The 19439-nt window shown below is 41.4% G+C and overlaps 1 protein-coding gene across 2 annotated transcripts in view; it reads right to left on the minus strand.

Moving 5' to 3' along the window:
- CNTNAP2 (contactin associated protein 2) overlaps positions 1-19439 on the minus strand; it is a 1023642-nt gene that overhangs the window by 148227 nt on the left and 855976 nt on the right. For both annotated transcript variants that reach the window (XM_081931012.1, XM_081931011.1), the window contains one exon: positions 10433-10560. In XM_081931012.1, coding sequence (XP_081787138.1) covers positions 10433-10560 — 128 coding nt within the window. The remainder of the gene's footprint in view (positions 1-10432; positions 10561-19439) is intronic.

Here is a 19439-nt window from a genome sequence, read left to right on the forward strand (position 1 = left end):
TGGTTGAAGGAGCTGGATATGTTTAGCCTGGAAAAGAGCAGACTGAGAGGAGATATGAGAGCCATCTTCAAATATCTTAAGGTCTGTCACATGGAAGAGGGAACAAGCTTGTTTTCTCCTGCTTTGGTGGGTAAGACAATTTCATTTCCCAGAAGTTGGAAGCAGTAGCAAGGGAGTCATCTGTCTTGTACCTGGTCCTCACCAACAGGGAAAAACTGATTGATGAAATGGGAGGAAGTTAACATGTCCTTTTGGGTTTTATTACACAGGCAAGGGAAAGCTGAGTGTAGTTGGGTGTCCAAGATGAGTGGGAGTTTCTTAAAGGTGAAATATTGAAGACACAAAGGCAGACAATTCCAACAAGAAAGAAAATGTGGCTGCATAAGGAGCTTATAGATGAGATGAGATATAAGAAAGGTGTGAATAGTGGTACCTCCGGTTACGAACTTAATTTGTTCTGGAGGTCCATTCTTAACCCGAAACCGTTCTTAACCTGAGGCGCGCTTTCGCTAATGGGGCCTCCTGCTTCCACCATGTGACTTCCGCTCGCATCCCGGGGCAAAGTTTGCTGCCAGGAGCATCTACTTCTGGGTTAGCGGAGCTTGTTACCCAAAGTGTTCATAAGGAGGATGGTAACCTGAGGTTCCACTGTATAAGAAATGGAAAAAAGGGGAAATAACAAAGGAGGAGTATACATGAGTAGCAAAACAGTTGCGAGGAGAAGATGAGCTGGACCAAGCTCAGAATGAATTCAGTCTTGCAAGAGAGGTTCAAAATAATTTTAAAATGTTTCTTTGGCTATGCCTGAAGTAAGAGGAAGAACAGGCAACTAGCAGGTTCACTGAATGGAGAAGATGGTGAAATGCTGTTGGGTGACAGAGAGAAGGTGGAACTGCTCAACACCTACTCTGCCTCTGTCTTCATCAAAAGGAAAGTGATGCCCAACCTGGTGATAACAGCATAAAGGATGCAAGGAGGGAGCTGCAGCCCAAGATAGGAACAGAAGTAGTAAGGGAACATTTTGAAAAGGATACTTTTATTACTAAGACCCAGCATGGCTTTCTCAAAAACTAGTCATGTCAGAGGGATCTTATATCTTTTTTTGGTGGATTGGGGGGATGCTGTGGATGTAGTGTACAGTGGTGCCTCACAAGACGAAATTAATTCGTTCCGCAAGTCTTTTCGTCTTGCGAATTTTTCGTCTTGCGAAGCACGGTTTCCCATAGGAATGCATTGAAAATCAATCAATGCGTTCCTATGGAAACCGCCTTCAGACCAGGTCCGGGGACAGTCTGTCCCCCGACCTCTTCTGAAGGCCGGCGGGGGGCGAAAGTCTTTGCTCCCCCCCGCCTGCCTTCCCGGGACAGCGGAGACTTCTCCGCTGTCCTGGGGCGATTTTAAAATGCTGGCGGGCGGCAGCGAAGCCTTCGCTGCCGCCCACCAGCATTTTAAAAACCCCGGGACAGTGGAGGACTTCTCCGCTATACGGGGCGATCTTAAAATGCTGGCGGGCGGCAGCGCTGCCGCCCGCCAGCATTTTAAAATCGCCCCGGGACAGCGGAGGAATTCTCCGCTATCCCGGGGCGATTTAAAAGCCCCCGGGAAGGCAGGCAGTGGGGAGCAAAGACTTTGCCCCCCGCCGGCCTTCAGAAGAGGTCCAGAGGGCTCTCCAAGCTGCGGATAGCAGCCTGCTGCCCCGCGCGAGGGGTGCTCTTAAGCAGAGCGCCCCTCGCGTGGGGCAGACATTCGCCGCTTGGGGAGCCCTGCAGGACATGTCCTGAAGGCTTGCGGTAGGAGGAGGGCTTTCCTCCCCACCGCCAACATTCAGAATGCTGTTCTGAATGTTGGCGGTGGGGAGGAAAAACCCTCCTTCCACCGCAAGCCCCGGGAACAGAGGAGAAGCACTGCGCACCTTCCCCTCTGTTCCCGGACCTGTCCTGAAGGCTTGCGGTAGGAGGAAGGCTTTCCTCCCCACCGCCAACATTCAGAATGCTGTTCTGAATGTTGGCGGTGGGGAGGAAAAACCCTCCTCCCACCGCAAGCCCCGGGAACAGAGGAGAAGCGCTGCGCACCTTCTCCTCTGTTCCCGGACCTGTCCTGAAGGCTTGTGGTGGGAGGAGGGCTTTCCTCCCCACCGCCAACATTCAGAAGGCTGTTCTGAAGGCTGGCGGTGGGGAGGAAAACCCTCCTCCCACCGCAAGCCCCGGGAACAGAGGAGAAGCCCTTCGCGCCTTGTCCTCTGTTCCCGGACCTCCCACCGCAAGCCTTAGGACAGGTCCGGGAACAGAGAAGAAGGCGCGCTGCGCTTCCCCGCTGTCCCCGAAGATTTCCCTATGGTCTTTCGTCTTGCGAAGCAAGCCCATAGGGAAATTCGTCTTGCGAAGCCGCTAAAAATCGGAAAACCCTTTCGTCTTGCGGGTTTTTCGTTTAGCGAGGCATTCGTCTTGCGGGGCACCACTGTATTTAGATTTAGTAAGGCTTTTGACAAAGTCCCCTATTATATTATTTTGGAGAAACTGGTGAAATGTGGGCTGGATGAGGTTACTGTATGCAAAGCATAATCCCTGCTTTGTATTGAGTTGTTTAAAGTGTGGTGGCTGTGTGATACAAAACTCAGAGGAAAGGAGACCAGTCTATATAATCACAGAGCCTGTTTACATCAATGTGGAATGGGATGGGTTTTTTTACTCTAGTAAAGCAATAGAGGTAAATGCTGGGGTGGGGTATCAACCACACAGCATCTTGTGGTTGTACACTTGTACTTAGAAACATAAATAGTCTTGCTGGTATTCATTGTGCTTCAGATTTAAAGTGAGGGAATTTTGCTTACTTCTGACACCAGTTACAGGAAATCACACTTGCCAATTCATAGCCCTGTATTAACTTATTACTCCTCTAAAATCCTTTAATAGCATCAAACAATGAAATAGAAAAGTATATAGAAGGAAAATTCAGAAAGACAAGGAATATAATCTGAAATGACATAAGAGTCAAGCATAAAATACAATAAAAATCAATGAATAGCAGCTCATGGTATATTTCTCTAGAGAACATGAGATCAATGCAAGGACAGGGTTTTTATTAATTCCTGAATTCCCAACATTTCAAGACCATTTCCCCTCCTTTGATGGTTCTATATTTAATCCAGAATAGTGCTGGACTTTGTGAACCCCTGAGTGGTCACACTATTACAGTAAGCGCAACAGCTCTTTCCTATCTCAGCAATGAAACTTAATGGAAGTTTAAAAAACAGCAACACAGTGCACTGAGCCAAGGCTGAGAGAGGAAAGAGATTCACTGGATGACTAAAACTCACAGAAACTAGGTGAAATGAAGAACATAAATTTCAGATGTGAAAAACCACCTGCTTCTTCAGTTCTTACTCTTCTAACACAAACAGGACTCAGGAAGGAGAAATCATGTCTTAAAATAATGTTCCTTTTCTGTGCTCAAATGTTCAGACACCATCCTGTCCATCATCAAAACCAATGCCTTTTTCAGCCAGAGCATGCAGGAACGCACTTCCATTCCCTCTCAGTTGAGTGCCATTGCAAGCCAGCACTCTCCCACCTGCATCTTGCCCAGTGCTTTTCTTTAAAAATGTTTAGAGGTACTCTCATTTTCCTAATCATATTCAAATACTGCCCTGCAATGAGGCCAAACTTAGATTCACAAAATGTTTAGGGTATGCGTTCCCCCCAGAAAAAAGCACTGGTCTTGCCTTTACATACTTCTGAGATGCCCCAAATGAACATTTCAAGTGAAAACGGAAACTGGCCGTGTGTGCAAGTCCACACTTTTTATAAGAACAATGACTTCACTTGGCTCCTAGCTGCTCCCAGCCACGACTGGTCAATCTACAGGGCAGGGCCAATTCATGTTTCCTTCTCTCCAATCCCTCTCCCACGTAGCGGTGGTGGGCTTTAGGCTTTCCAGCCAGGCCTCTCCCATTGTACACATGCGCGTTTGCCCTTTCGAACTGCCCTAGTCATCTGCCTGAATCAGAGAGAATGAGGGGGGTGGGGGCACCTTGAGCTGACCTGCACCAGAACCAGGGGTGACCCCCAAACCAGCTGGGGAGACAGCTCTGCAACTGTTCAGGGCTGCCCCAAGTCGCCCAGCAGTAACAACTGTAACAACTTCATGGTGAGTTCCGGCACCTGTTTTTCAATAAATAAATAAATAAATAAATAAATAAATAAATAAATAAATAGCACTGATCAAAACCTTCCCCATCTGTCTTATTGTATGCGACTACAGAAAAAAGAAAAGTTTCACAAAAGAAACAACAGGGATGTTGTTCTGTCTGACATGAAATTTGCAGTAGTTATGTTCATGGCTTCCAGCATCTCCACAGACGATCACCCTAACACAGTCGTTTTCATGGTTTTGTTAACAAAGTAAATTCAAGAGAATGGTCACATTCTTATGTTGCAGCCTGGGTACATGGATTTGCAGTGGAAACAGGCAAAGTCTCAAGGGGAAAGGCATGTTCCAAGCCCTCAGGAATGTGAGCTGGGGAGTTAGGTTGGAGGATCATTCCTTCAAAAATAGAAGCAAGATCTTTGAAAGAAAAGGAAATAATCTAAAAAGAAAATCAAAAGGAGTTGTATCAGTAATATTGATACATGCTTCTGAACCACTCTAGCAGCAAGTTGAGGATAGTAAATAATGGCAGCATAGCCATGCCCAGCACATTTCATTAGGGAGGGCACCCAGAGTGGTGTTTTTTTTTTAAGGTGAACATTTATTGAATATGTACACATACTCAGTCACAAATAAAATTCTTATTTTTTATTTTAAAATATATTTTCTTAATAAACAAAGTAAACCAAAAATAAAGTACATGAAAGAAATACTATTAAATCAGGTTGAAAGCAGCATAAGGTTGAACATTTTCATTGAACTTAATATCCCAAAACATTACAAAAAATACCAGTTTTTCCACAAACCTGTTTGGCTGGATTATATGTATTCTTTTCTAATAAATTAGCTTAATCATAGCTAATATGAACCAAATTTTCTCAATCCATTCAGCTATAGCAGGAGTTATGCTGCTCCCCAATTTTTAGCTATTATAACCTGAGCAGCAGTTATAAGGTTAAACACTATTTCTTATTATTTTCCAGAATAACTTTTTAGATAACCAAGTAGAAATATTTAGGGTTCCAATGGTATGTGATATCCTAACATATCTGACATTTGTATTGCAAGTGGGTTCTTCCATGGCACTTATGAACTCCTCAGTTGTCAGAATAATTTGATTCTGCAACATCATATTTATGTTTTCTAGATCAGTATCTTGCTATTGTCTGAAATCTTTAACTACACTGCATATTGAATACATATTGCCTGCAGCAATAAATGGTCAACAACAGTTCCTGAAAAGCTTGAGCAGTTTTACTACAATCAAGGGGTATACAAATTTTGTTAAACAAAAAAATAAACTGAATGCCCTATTGCAATACTGTAAGTGAAAAATATTCCTGGAAAGCTAGTTGAGAAAGTAGCTGTAGAATGCTTGATAACATTTCTAAAAAACAAAATAAACCTCAGGCAAAAAGCCAGAGGATCTTTGCCACATAAAATGAATAAACATCAAACAAATGAACATTGTCCCGTTTTGAGAAACGAACAGTACAAACCTGTAAATGTCTATTTTTTTTTCATCTTCTTTTTTTTAAAATATTTTTATTAGTTTTTACACATGTTAATGACAATACAAGACAAACACAAACATCAAAAACAGACAACAAAAATTGACTTCCCCATGCCTTCCCTTCGCCACATCCTTGTTTTACCATTTTTTCGAGCAACTCATCAATCAGTCTTTAGTTAAGTCCCTTTTGAATTTTCTTAAAGTTTAAGATTTACAGCTGTAATTCTTTGTTTCCTACCCCTTAACATCTTATCAGTCCACAATTTTACAGTAATTTTTTAGATATGTTTTAAATTTCCCCCAGTCCTCTTCCACTGTCTCTTTCCTCTGGTCACGGATTCTGCCGGTCATCTCTGCCAGTCCCATATATTCCATCACCTTCAATTGCCATTCTTCCAGAGTAGGTAATTCTTGCATCTTCCAATACTTTGCCAACAGGATTCTTGCTGCTGTGGTTGCATACATAAAGAATGTCTTATCCTTCTTTGATACCAATTGGCCGACCATGCCCAAGAGAAAAGCCTCTGGTTTCTTTACAAATGTCCACTTAAGGACTTTCTTAATTTCATTATAGATCATTTCCCAGTAGGCCTTAATCTTTGGGCAGGTCCACCAAAGATGGTAAAAGGTACCTTCAGCCTCATTGCATTTCCAACATTTGTTATTGGGCAGATGGTAGATCTTTGCAAGTTTGACTGGGGTCATGTACCACCTATAGATCATTTTCATTATATTCTCTTTCAGGGCATTACATGCCGTAAATTTAACACCGGTGGTCCATAACTGTTCCCAGTCGTCAAACATAATGTCATGACCAATATCCTGTGCCCATTTAATCATAGCTGATTTCACTGTTTCATCCTGTGTATTCCATTTCAGCAGCAAATTATACATTTTAGATAAGTTTTTAGTATTGGATTCTAACAATTCTGTTTCTAACTTTGACCTCTCCTTCTGAAAACCAAGTTTCCTGTCCTGCTTAAACATCTCATTTATCTGACGGTAGTGTAACCAGTCTCGAACTTTATGCTTTAGCTTCTCAAAACTTTGTAGCTTCAGTCTTTCGCCATCATATTCTAAAATTTCACAATACTTAGGCCAATTAGAGTCCATGTTAATTTTTTTCACTGCTTTCGCTTCCATTGGTGACAACCACCTAGGGGTTTTACTTTCCAATAAATCCTTATATCTATTCCAAACATTGTACAATGCTTTCCTGACAATATGGTTCTTAAAACTTTTATACACCTTTACCTTGTCATACCACAGATATGCATGCCAACCAAAACTATTGACATATCCTTCCAGATCAAGAATGTCTGTGTCTTTAAGAAGAAGCCATTGCTTCAACCAGCAAAAAGCTGCTGATTCATAATAAAGTCTTAAGTCTGGCAGGGCAAAGCCCCCTCTATCTTTTGCATCAGTTAAGATCTTAAATTTTATTCTGGGCTTTTTGCCCTGCCAGACAAATTTAGATATGTCTTTCTGCCACCTCTTGAAACAGTCCATTTTGTCTAGAATCTGCAACGTCTGAAATAAAAACAACATTCTTGGCAATACATTCATCTTGATAACAGCAATTCGGCCTAACAAGGAAAGTTTCAGCCTAGACCATATGTCTAGATCTTTCTTAACTTCTGTCCAACATTTTTCATAGTTGTCTTTAAATAAATTCACATTTTTTGATGTCAGATTTACCCCCAGGTACTTAACCTTTTTTTCTATTTCCAACCCAGTTTCACTTTGAAACCTATCTTTCTCCTCTTTTGTTAGATTTTTTTTCCAGCACCTTTGTTTTCTGTTTATTCAATTTAAATCCTGCGACCTGGCCGAATATCTCCATTAATTCTAAAACTCTAAGCAATGTCTAAGCAGAATTAAACCTCACTTAAATCAAGGGGACTTACTCCCAGGTAGATGGGTTTAGGAATGCAGTCTTTAAAAATCCTCAGCAATAAGGGGTTTCTGTTAACTGAAAGCATACTGCAGATGATTTCAAAGTCAAAGTGGAAGATAATTATTTGTAAATCCAAAGATGAAGAACCAAACCATCTGAATTCTATTTTAAAATAAACATTGTTAATTGTCAATTCTAGATAGCATTTCTTCTCTGCAAAATCCCTTTTGACAAATAATATTTGCGTACCAAACACACTATGAAGAAGAGTAATGACAAATATCAAGGCTGCAGCTTTTATAGGAAAGGAACAGATGGATAAGGTGGAACTATAATTTTCCAAGGCACACATTTCAGGTTTGGCTCTGGACACTGACTGGAGGGGGAAATATACAGTTACACTCAATGTCATGGCATTCCCAAGCAAAACTACGGTACTTTAGACTTGTTTTACCACATCCAGAAGTTAGTGGGACTGACATGTAACGATTACTATTACCCGAATTATAAAGGTTATTAGAAGAAACACAAGCCTTGAAATGCTCATTGGGCTCTTCAAAGACAGCATGGACAAGCTCTGCAGCTTAGCAAGCACACACTTCTTGGGATCAGCATTGCTCTGTGGGTCTCAGCTGGAGGACCCAAACGACAGCCCAGGGATTGTACTCCTTCCTCTGCACAGCTAAGAGGTAACCTCAGTTCTGAATCTTTGTATTACACAAAGCCTGGTTTATGGGATACCACCAAGCACTTAATGCAAAGATGAGGAACTCCAGACCTAGAAGCCAAATGCAGCCCTCCAGACCTCTCAGTCTGGCACTCAGAATTCCCCCCAGGTCACACCCCTCTTCCCACCCACATCTCTAACTGGCCCTGTTCCACACTCCACCCCAGGTTCTTCTGTATGGATGCAAAGCATCCTTGAACAACTGCAATAATGCCTCTTGCTTGCAAGACAAATGTTGATGAAGCATGCATTGTGTTTTAATGCTGTTCCACATCTAGGGACCTTAGGGTGAAGGGTCTGTAAACAATAACAGCAGCAGCAGCAGCAGCAGCAGCATGCAGAAATCTCTGGCTTTTGTGTGAATAGACTGCAACGGACTGTCCTAGATCTAGGGTACCAGAGACTGTTGGTGAATATTAGAAACTAATAAATGGTAGTAGTTAGATAACATTTGGGATATAATGGAAAATACAAGCTGTGGAACTGTGCCAGGCAAGGAATTCATGGGTTAGCTTATGCAAACCAGCCTGGCCAGACTAGCTAAGTGCAGCTAAGTTAAGGAGCACTGGGGAGCCAGGTACTGAGCATCAAGGACCATTGGCAAAGAAAAATAAATGCCCTTGCTCCACCTGCCTCCCCACCCAGCTCTGAGGAGTGGACAGAGACAGGAGAGTGGGCAGGTTGCCATGGTGACCGGGGGGGAGCAAGATGTCACAGGAACAATTATCTGAAATGTAAAAGTTTGCTGGGAAGGAGTGGGGCAGAATTCCATGGGCTGCTGCAGAGGAAGAGAGGGCAGGCCGGATGGCTCTGAATGCAGTGCTGGGGGTGGGGCAGGGGCGGCAGCTCCTGAGATGAGAAAGCTGTAAACTCTGCACTCAGGTTGTACATAAGTGTTAATAAACCACATTTCAAAGATGCTGCAGACTCCGTCATTCCTCCCCGAAGAGTCACAGACTGTGGTTGAGGGCCATGACCCCAGGAATCTTATGCACCACTCAGCAGACATTGGGGTATAGCGCTGTACAGAGATTGCTATACCCACCTTGGCAAATGGACCTCATAATGTTGTCCATTTCAGTCCTTGGGCTGAAATCAGGTTATCCACCCCGACTTAATGGCTTCTCAGGGTAGGGATTTCGTTTTTCATGAATTAAGAGATCATGGATTGAAATGAATCTTTAACGGTGAATTCTCCAAATCTGAACTGGAAAATCTGAACTGAAAAAGCTGGTGCTGAAATGTCTGCAGCTCCTTCTTCAACCTTCAAGCTCAAACATACAGCAAAAAAGCAGTTTTGGTTTGCAGCCCAGCACCCACCTTTCTTAACATGGATGATCCTCACCAGCAATAATGTCAAACTTTATACATCCATAAGCCAAGCTCCCAGTGATGCATTTAGCCATAATGCTGCTATTTATACCTCTATAAAGTTAGTTTATTGCAATATAAATAGTAATGCTAATGGCATTAACGGCAGAGTTCTGTGCTATCACAGATGTTGAACGCTGCTTTGCTGCTGTTTGTATTGCAGTTTATATCGTCATAAACTTAGCAGGGTAGCCCAAGTTGCCTCATTTACCCTGCAAGGAAGATGAACATCTGCACTTAGGATGCAAAACCAAGCCTGGTTATAGAGTCATTTTTCTGTATGCGTTTTTGCAGTATTCCATAGATAGCTTTGAATGAGCACCATGAAAAAGCATGTATCCAAGAAGCCCCAAGGCCAGGCAAGGAGTGTGTGTGTGTGGGGGGAGGCCTTATATAGGCTCCAAGGCTCATTGGCCCAAATCTTGCAATAGCTAGGAAACTGTGGCCATTACAGAATTCTCTTCCCAAAGCGCTTGCAATGTCTTTGAACTTCCAGACACCACAAGACCTGAAACTCTTCTTTGCAACCCACTCTTGCCTCTAAGGGAGGCAGGTGGGTGGTGCTACCTCTCTCCTGCACTGCCCTCATTCCCTGTGTGACAGACTTTGTTAGAGGCAAATAGAGGAATTACTTCTCAAAATATATTTATGGATGTTCTGAGATGCAAGTTTAAACAGAGAGAGATTTGCCCAAACTGTCTTGGTAGGGCAATTTACCTTTGCGTAATTGTACTAAGCAAGGAAACCTTTTAGATAATGCATGTAATAGAAAACTTACGGTCTCCGTGACATCTCAGGGGCCCCACAGTCAACTTGGCTTCTGAGCCAGGCCGGTCGATATCTCCAACCATTACTTGACTGACAGGCAGGTGGTCTTTGTAAGATAGGAGGCCAGCATCTTTTCTCCTGAGAGGCCACAAAAGAAGAGAATATCACAAGCTATCCATTGAAGAGTGATTTTTTTGTCCCAGAGAGCACTGTATGGTGAAATTATCATTCTAAGAAAATAGTTGTTCCAAAATAACAATGAAACCAATGCAATGATCTTATTAGCCTTTTCCTACGTTGCTACAAGACACAAGCTCCACATGCAATAGGGGGGAGAGTGGGGAAGGGTGCCCCAACTCCATCATGTCACCATGCACATCCCTTCTGCCCTCTGTGTGTTAGAGGGCTCCTGTTTGTGGTAGGGACCCTTCTCTATGCATGTCAGCTGCCTGCACAGTGCAGGGCCCTAATTATACAGGGTTCTCAATCAGTGTTTCGCAAGATGTGGGTTGCTAATTGCAAGTGGGTCTGAAGGAAACCCAAAATAATTGTGGTTTTTAATCATTAACTGGTATGATGAATGCCTCTTGCAACCTTTTGGCCTATCGTAATGCTGTGGGGACACTTATAACCAAATGTCAAAAGGCTCAATTCTGCCATCCCTCTGAGACTTGCCAAAATTGACTTTATTGTGAATCGAACTATTAAAAATAGCCAAAGTTTGTTATATCCGCTTGTGTAACTGTGTTATTAGAATATATCTTTATAGCCTATGAAGCAGTGCCCTGCAATCAGATGGTTAATGTTCTTCCATTCCCATTAAAAATATGAGAAACTTTATAAGTACTATAAATGTTTCATCAAATTCCTCATTAATTCCCTGTGTTAAGTAAATTTTTGCTTGGCTACATCAAGTCACGGTTATAAGATACCTGAACAAAACCAATGGCTATTGAAAGCCTACAGTCCAAAATTCACGTGACAATGAAACAATGGGTCACTTTACAAGTAAATTTGGATTGGTGGACCAGCATACCAAACCGGTTGGGAAGAACTGTTCTGAATCATGTGGGGAGCCTACCGGGGTAGCAAGTCTTTGAGCCAGTCATGCAACCCTCAGGCACATGGAAGGCAGCGGGACAAGCGACAGAGCATCTCCATCTTCACATGGAGGATTTCAACACCCAAACAGGGCTTGCACTAACCCTGAGCTGCTAAGCTATATTTGCAATCAGATAGCAGTCTGTGTATTCTCCTCTTCTCTGCTTTTTGTCTTGTGATTTCTTTAACAAACAGCAAAACTACATTTTCAGGAATTCTTCCTCTTCACCTTGAGCCCATGAGGGGGCCAGGGAACCAGAATGACAGCAGATTGACCAAATGCAAAAGCAGAGTTGAAGCTAAACTTACACCGTACTTCAAACTAATATAGGAATTACTGCTTCCTTTGGAGGAGTTATCCATTTGCTTCTCAGTTTTTGTTCATACAAATTAATATCTCATAAATACTATTTATAAATGTTGGTACCACAATTCCACCACAAAACAGGTTTCATGGAAATGCAAGAACAACAATGATAGTAGAACATTGTATTAAATCTCAAATCTCAGGAAACTAATTAAAAGCATGATTAGACCAAAGACATCCCTTCTGGCTGGTTGATGCCCTTTTCCAGTGCCAGGGAATCTCTCTCCTTGGTGGCTGGGGCAGGTCTGCCTCCTTCCCCCGTCCTCTAAACATCCTGTAAAAAATGTTAAGCCTGGTGTGCATAAAATTGTGTGCATTGCGTATGAGACTTAGTGGAAGTTTGCATTTGCAGAATGTATTTTTTGCAGAGAATGCAGCAAGTGCAAGAATGTGCTTTTGCCACTAAAGCTGCAACTGGAGGGTAGGGTCTCCCCCCCATGTCCCCCCCTCATTCCTGGGATGTGGCTCTCTCTCAGAAGCTGCTGACGCAATGAGGAAGCAACTTGCTTCTCGGAATCTGTCTCTGAGACTAGAGAGAGATGATATCAACAAGTAAGAACGTAAAGAAAACTAAACTACATTGCTAGTTGTTTATGAGCAATGTGTTGATTTGTATTTACAACATTTTCAAAACAAGTTTAAAGACACTTTGCAGTAAAACTTTGTAACTCCTTTCTTGGTGCCGAAAGCTTGTTGATTCATACTCTGCACAAGGTCCAGATCAGGGAATTCTGCTCACGTAACTTGAACATGTCCTTCCTCTTGGGCAGCTCCCCACTGGCAGGCAGCTCTGTGCCCTCCTCCTCCCCACCCTACACCTGACAGTGACTGCCCGCCCAGCGCCATCCAGCCAGGATCTTGCACAGCAGAGATGGGGAACCTCCTCTTTCGGCTGCAAGGCTGTCTCAGCCAAGCCATGCCCACCTGCCCTGTCTGATGTCAAATGTGCAGCAGCAGCAGGTAAAGCTAGGCATGGATGAAAGGGGCTTTGCAGGCACTGCCAAACACCTGATCAGTTGCAACACTTCTGCCCCTGGGAGCTCTACCATGGGGACCTTACCTAAGGACTAGAATGGTGTCTTTCAAGAGATGGCACCCTCACCCTTTGGCACAGGTATGGTTGCAACTTGCTAGCCATAACTTGCTAACGTAATTGGTCCAGTTACGTTGTTTCAGGTAACCAGCCCTGGGGGTTGAAAAGCTAGTGAAATGCTGCCTCTATTGGCGACCTGTCGGATTCGGCCTTGGCTCCATCCATTACTCTGCTCTGCCTGTTCCAGCCTCAACAGGGGCCTTGGATAGCAGTGCTATATTGGGATGGGTTTGCTCAGAGGGGAACTTTCTACGGTTCTGCTGGGCCCGTTGCACTAAGAAACTAATGGAGAAAGAAAAAAGAAAGAGCACCAAAACAAACTCTCTGTCTCTTTTCCAAAGGGCAGGGAAAGCTCTTCAGCTCAAACGCAGCACAGATTCAAAACCCTGTGAACATATCCAGAAGGATGCATTTCTGGGCCCTGAAAACCTGGAAAACTAACTGCAGCCAAGTGTCATTAGAAGACAGCCAGGAAGGCTCCACATCAGGAGTTGGTGTTTCATGGCTGCAGGGAATTTCATGACGTTAAACGTTCACTTGGTCACCACTGTTTACTTAGTCCTTTTCAAGTGATGAAGAGAACATGCATTTCTTTTAAAAAGGAGATGCAATTAAAGCAATTAAGAAAATAAGTAACACGTTTTAGGATGGTATCTTATTAGAATGGCTGCCTAACATCTGTGATTAAGAGGGTAATTAGAAACTTAATTACTGTGCTTTTAAAACAGTTAAAGTGTTGTTTGAAAACAGTGGATATCTATAGTGGACTGTTGTTTTTATTTTTGGTTGCTGGAAAATTGCTGTTCTCACTCACTCGCAAACGAGCACGATAAATCTACTTAAAAATACACAAATTATTACTATCCACTTCTTATATTTTTCTGCTGTGCTACCGTAGTGGCATAAATTTAGGAGGGGTCACTGCACTGAAAGGGTCCCTCTGCATGCCACGTCTTTTTCACAGGGTAAATTCATTAAATCCCCACTGCTTTTTAAGTTGTTATATCTAGGATTTAAGTTATAGCCATTCCATCAGTTGCTTTTTAACATGTGAGCTGCTCCATTGACTTACAGAAGAGTTAATTTCCATTTTTTAAGCAAAGGGATTTTTCACTTAGACATGCATCATGCTGAGACCTAGTTTGTTGTTTATAACAATGGTCACTCATTGTGAGTTGTGGAAATATTTATGCTGCTGAGGAATAACTTGTGACCTGAAGCACAAGGCAGGAAGGGGGACTCATTTGCCAGCCTTTAAGTGGCATCCATTTATATGATGCATTAAGATGTAGGGAATCACATACCCTCCAAGTGTCCCGATTTTCCAGGAACAGTCCCAGAATTACAAAAGCCACTCCAGCTTCTGATTTGACCCCAGAATGTCCCTATTTCTCCCTCCAGCGCCGCCATTGCCAAGCTCAGGAGGCGGATTAGCTGGGGCCTGTTCTGAGCAACGGGCGTGGCAGTGGCAGCTGCAAGGGGGCACCCCATGGCCTCTCCATGGCCTCTGCTGCAGCTCATAGAGGTTGCTGGAGAGCAAGGGAGGAGGAGGAGGAGAGGAGGCTGCCACCACTGAAGCCCAGTCCCGGAGGGGCAGGCAGAGGGCCAGGCCACCCTCAGTGGGAGGAAAGGTGTTTTTTTTACAAAATGCTTTGTGCATCCACATCTAATCTTGCCCCTTTCTAAAATTTATTTTTGGGGGTGTGCTTTTCTTTTTGTAAATCTACCAAAGAATAAAATAAAATCAGGATTAAGGGGTTTTCTCGGGGCGGTGGAGGGCGTGTGTGCTCTGTCCCAGTGGTGCGGGGGGGGGGCGGGCGGCACTTGCCCTTCTTTGGACAGGAAGGGCCTGGCGGGGGACAGTAAAAAGGGGGGGTCAAGGAGGGTCAGCTTGAGAGGAGTGAGAAATGTCCCTATTTTCATTTGAGGAACGTTGTAGGGTATGGGATTTTGTGTTAGTTTTCCTGGTTATAATGCTGACACTTCTGCTGCTCTTTCTAATGTTCCTTTTACACTACATTCCCTGTTGTGTTATGGAACTGTGGCTTTTAGAGTGATATTCACACCAGTGTGGGTGGTGCGACACAAAAGTAATGCCACCCAACACATGTGCACTTCCGTTCCCCCAAGATTCACCCCAAGATTATTCTTCTCTTCTCCCTCTGTTTTTATATCTGAACTTAAAAATATTATTGTTTTTAATATCACTACAAAATAAGAAGGCTGGCAGCCTTTATAATTATTGGTGGTCAGACTCCCTTAGATACTTATTTTTTATTTCCTACCTCTGGATACACTTGGTGCCCCTTGGACATTTCTGGATATTATTGGAATACCTATCAGCATTTTTAATAACTTTGGTCACATAATTGGATTATAATTTTGGGAATACAATATATAACCATTGGATTACAAAAATTTAGGCAGTACAGCAGCATTATTCGGAGGGCATTTCCTCAAACAAGAAGACGGTATGGATATAGCCTAAGTGGTGGCAAGAAGAAAGAAGAAAGGAAGTTAGTTTCTTTTATGCAGTGGGAGACTGATCTTTCAAAAGTGTGAATTTTAAAAATTTATTGGTGTTCCCCCCTATAAGTATATATTTGTGAAAACTATTTTGGAAAAACTGATATACATAAATAGAGTAATATTTAGGTTTAAGAGTATGACAATTGGGAAGGGTAAAAAAAATTTTTTTACGCCTTTTTTTTGAAAAGAAGTGATTTAATGATTTATATTAAGATTGAATACTGATTATTATTGACCGTATATATACTGATTGTCTTTGACTGTATATCATATCAGGTGTTCGGAAATTAATTACAATGTCTCATACACAAAAGAAAGGGGGGGAGGGAGGAACACCGGTAGAGAGGAGAGGATCAAAATAATAAGCGGACTTTAAAGGAGAGATTTTGAAAATGCTTGCAGAGATCAATTCCAATATTAAGCAGAGTGAAAAAAATATAGAAGCAAAATTAGAGCAAATGGATAAGAGAATGGGCCAAATGGACAAAAAAAATGATGTTACAGTTCATGAACTGAAAGGGCAATTGAAGGATGTGAGTAAGAGGACACAGAATTTGGAAGAGGGGTTGAAAAAGACAAGATTGGAAATGAGGGAAGTGAAGAAGGAGGAAGAAAAAATAAGGACGGGAATGACTGAAATTAATAAAACACAAGAGGAAGTCTGGGATGTGATTTCTATGAATGAACTCAGGCAGAGAGAAGGGAATTTAAGACTGAGGATGGTTCCAGAGGTGCAAGGAGAAAATATTAAAGAGAAGTTAATAAAAGAGATTGCACAATGGATGGAGATGAATGTAGATGAGGTGGCAAGATCGGTGCAAAGTGCTTTTCGAATGAAGATAAGATCAGCTAAGGCAAGAAAATTTCCGGGGGACTGCCTGATTACCTTTAAGGACAGAGAGATGAGAAATTTGATACTCCAGAAAAATAGAGAGAACAGGTTGAACATTGAAGGAAACTACATAATCATTTTTAAAGACATCCCGATCAGGTTACTTAAACGGAGAGACCCATATAAACCAACAGTTCAGATTTTAAGGAAGAATAATATAGAATTCAGATGGGAATACCCGGAAGGAATCTCTTTTATTTATAAAAGTAAAAGACATAGACTTACGAGCCCGGAAGAAATAGGAAAATTTCTAAGAAAATATAAAGAGCTGTGAAGTGATGAGGAAGAAACAAGAGAAGTGGAGCCAGGAATGGAGGCGGCAGGAGGAGCGGACCCGGATGAATTAGAGGGAGAAAGAAGAAGACGAAGAAGAGGTAGACGAATTATAAAATTTGTAATAAAGAATTCAAAATGGCGAAAACGGAGCTAAAGTTATGGACTTGGAATACTAATGGGATTAACGATAAAAAAAGAAACAAAGTCAAACAACATCTAAAAAAGAAAAATTTGTCTACAAGAAACTCATGTGGCAAGAAGACATAAAAAATTTTAATTAATAAAAGACTGGGAAATTAATTTATATCTTTGGATAGGAGTAAAAATAGAGGAGTAATTTTGTACATCAGAAAAAAAATTGAAGCTCAACAAATTTTTAAAGATGAAGAAGGCAGAGTTATGGCAGTTCAAATTAAGTGGCAAGGAGAAAAAATAATAATTGTCGGGATCTATGCACCAAATGGAAACAAGACAGAATTTTATAAAAAATTAGAAGAAAGACTGTTCAAATATATGGATCAGAAAATTATAATAATGGGAGACCTGAATGGAGTGGTGTCAATGGAAATGGACAGACTGAGAACAACAGGGGTGAGCAAAGATGGGAAATTACTTTTTTCTCAATGACTAAGAATTGTAAATTTGATTGACATTTGGAGACTTAGACACCCACTGGAGAAACAATTCACGTTTTATTCAGAACCAAACCAATCCATGTCAAGAATAGACCAGGTGTGGGTCTCAAATGAATTAACTCCAAGAATCTCGAAAATTGAAATTCAACCAAGAGTGATTTCGGACCATAGTGCAATAAAATTTGAACTAAAAGGTTTTGAAGAAAGAACGTTTAGATGGAGAATAAACAACTATCTTCTAGATGATCAGAAAGTAGTAGAAAATGTTCAAAAGAACCTGTCGGAATATTTTGTAAATAACTGTAATAAGGGAATAAAAATGAGTACGGTCTGGGATGCCAGCAAAGCTGTGATGAGGGGCTTTTTCATTCAACAAAATGCCCTGAAAAATAAAAATAGGGAAAAGAACAAAAAGGAATTATTGAGACAAATAATGGAAAATGAACAAAAATGATAAAAAAACCAAATAACGAAAAGATAAGACAAAACAAAACATAAAGACCTTACAAACACAGTTTGCAATGATAATAAATAAGGAAGTAGAAGGGAATATAAAAAGAATGAAACAAAGAAATTTTGAATTCGCGAATAAATCAGGAAAATGGCTGGCGTGGCAGATAAAGAAAAGAAAAGAGCAGAATACAGTAAACAAAATCATCTTTGAAGGTATGGAAATAGAAGATCCGAAAGAAATTAGAAAAGGATTTCTGGACTTTTATAGGCAACTGTATAAAAACAAAGAAAAGAATAATATGAGGAAGATAGAAAGATTCTTAAAAGAAAAAGAAGTGCAGAAGATCCCAACGAAGAAAAAAGATAACTTGAATGGCCCAATTGAAATTGAAGAAATTAAAGAGGCGATAAATGAATTGAAAAAGGGGAAGGACCAGATGGATTCACAGCTAGATACTATAAGGACCCTACTTGTACCACTGAAAGAAGTTGTAAACAATATCTTGAAGAATAGAGAAATACCGGAAACTTGGAAAGAAGCCTTTATTACACTTATCCCAAAACAAGAATCGGACTTAATGCAAGTTAAAAATTATAGGCCTATTTCGCTGTTGAACACTGACTACAAAATCTTTGCAAGTATATTAGCAAAGAGAATGAAAAAAGTACTGCAAGATCTTATACATAAGGATCAGGCGGGTTTCCTTCCTGGCAGACAGATGAAAGATAATATAATAAATATAATAAATATAATAGAATATCTGAATGCCAGGAATGAGAAACAAGCCATGTTAATCTTTGTGGATGCGGAAAAGGCCTTTGACAATATATCATGGAACTTTATGTTAAAAAAATTGGAACATATGGACGTGGGTACGGAATTATTTAATGGAATAAAGGCAATATATACAGAGCAAAGAGCGAAGTTGATAGTAAACAATTATACAATGGAAAACATCAAAATAACAAAGGGTACAAGATAAGGATGCCCTTTATCACATTATTATTCATCTTGGTGCTGAAGGTTTTGCTAAAATCAATAAGAAAATAAGAGGGCAAGAAATCCAACAAGTGAAAATCTATAGGTATCTGGGAATCTTATTCCAGAGCAATTTAGGGTGGGCAACCCATCGCACAAATGCCATAAAACAGGCAAAGTGCACCTCATCAGCAGTTGCCCGTTTTTACTATCAGAAAGGTAATCAATTTATTCCTGCGGCCAATCAGATATTTCAAACAAAAGTGCAATCCCAGATATTCTATGGAATCCCGCTATGGGTCCAAGCATATAACAGTGATTTAAAAAAGATTCACTCCAGCTTTCTGAGACGTATTCTTGGACTCCCAGCTATGATCAAATATGAAACAATGTGTGCAGAAATAGGCATACACACAATGGAATATTGGGCATGGTCCACCTCAATAAAGTACTGGTTACGCTGCCATTTTCGCTGCCCTCCATCAAGTCTGCTCGCTGATTTGCTCAATGACTCCTATAAATCAAGATGGTATCAGCACCTCGAAAAAAAGATTGAATCTTTAGGCATCGAGCTGGAGCCCCTGTACAATTCTAATGAGCAATACATTTTCCATAATATCCTAACTAGACTAAAGGATGTCGAGAGACAAAATATTATGGCAGCTGTAAACAAAATTTGCTCCCCCATATTC

Source organism: Podarcis melisellensis (genome assembly GCF_964234715.1).
Source record: "Podarcis melisellensis genome assembly, chromosome: 12".
In the NCBI taxonomy this organism is placed as follows: Eukaryota; Metazoa; Chordata; class Lepidosauria; order Squamata; family Lacertidae; genus Podarcis; species Podarcis melisellensis.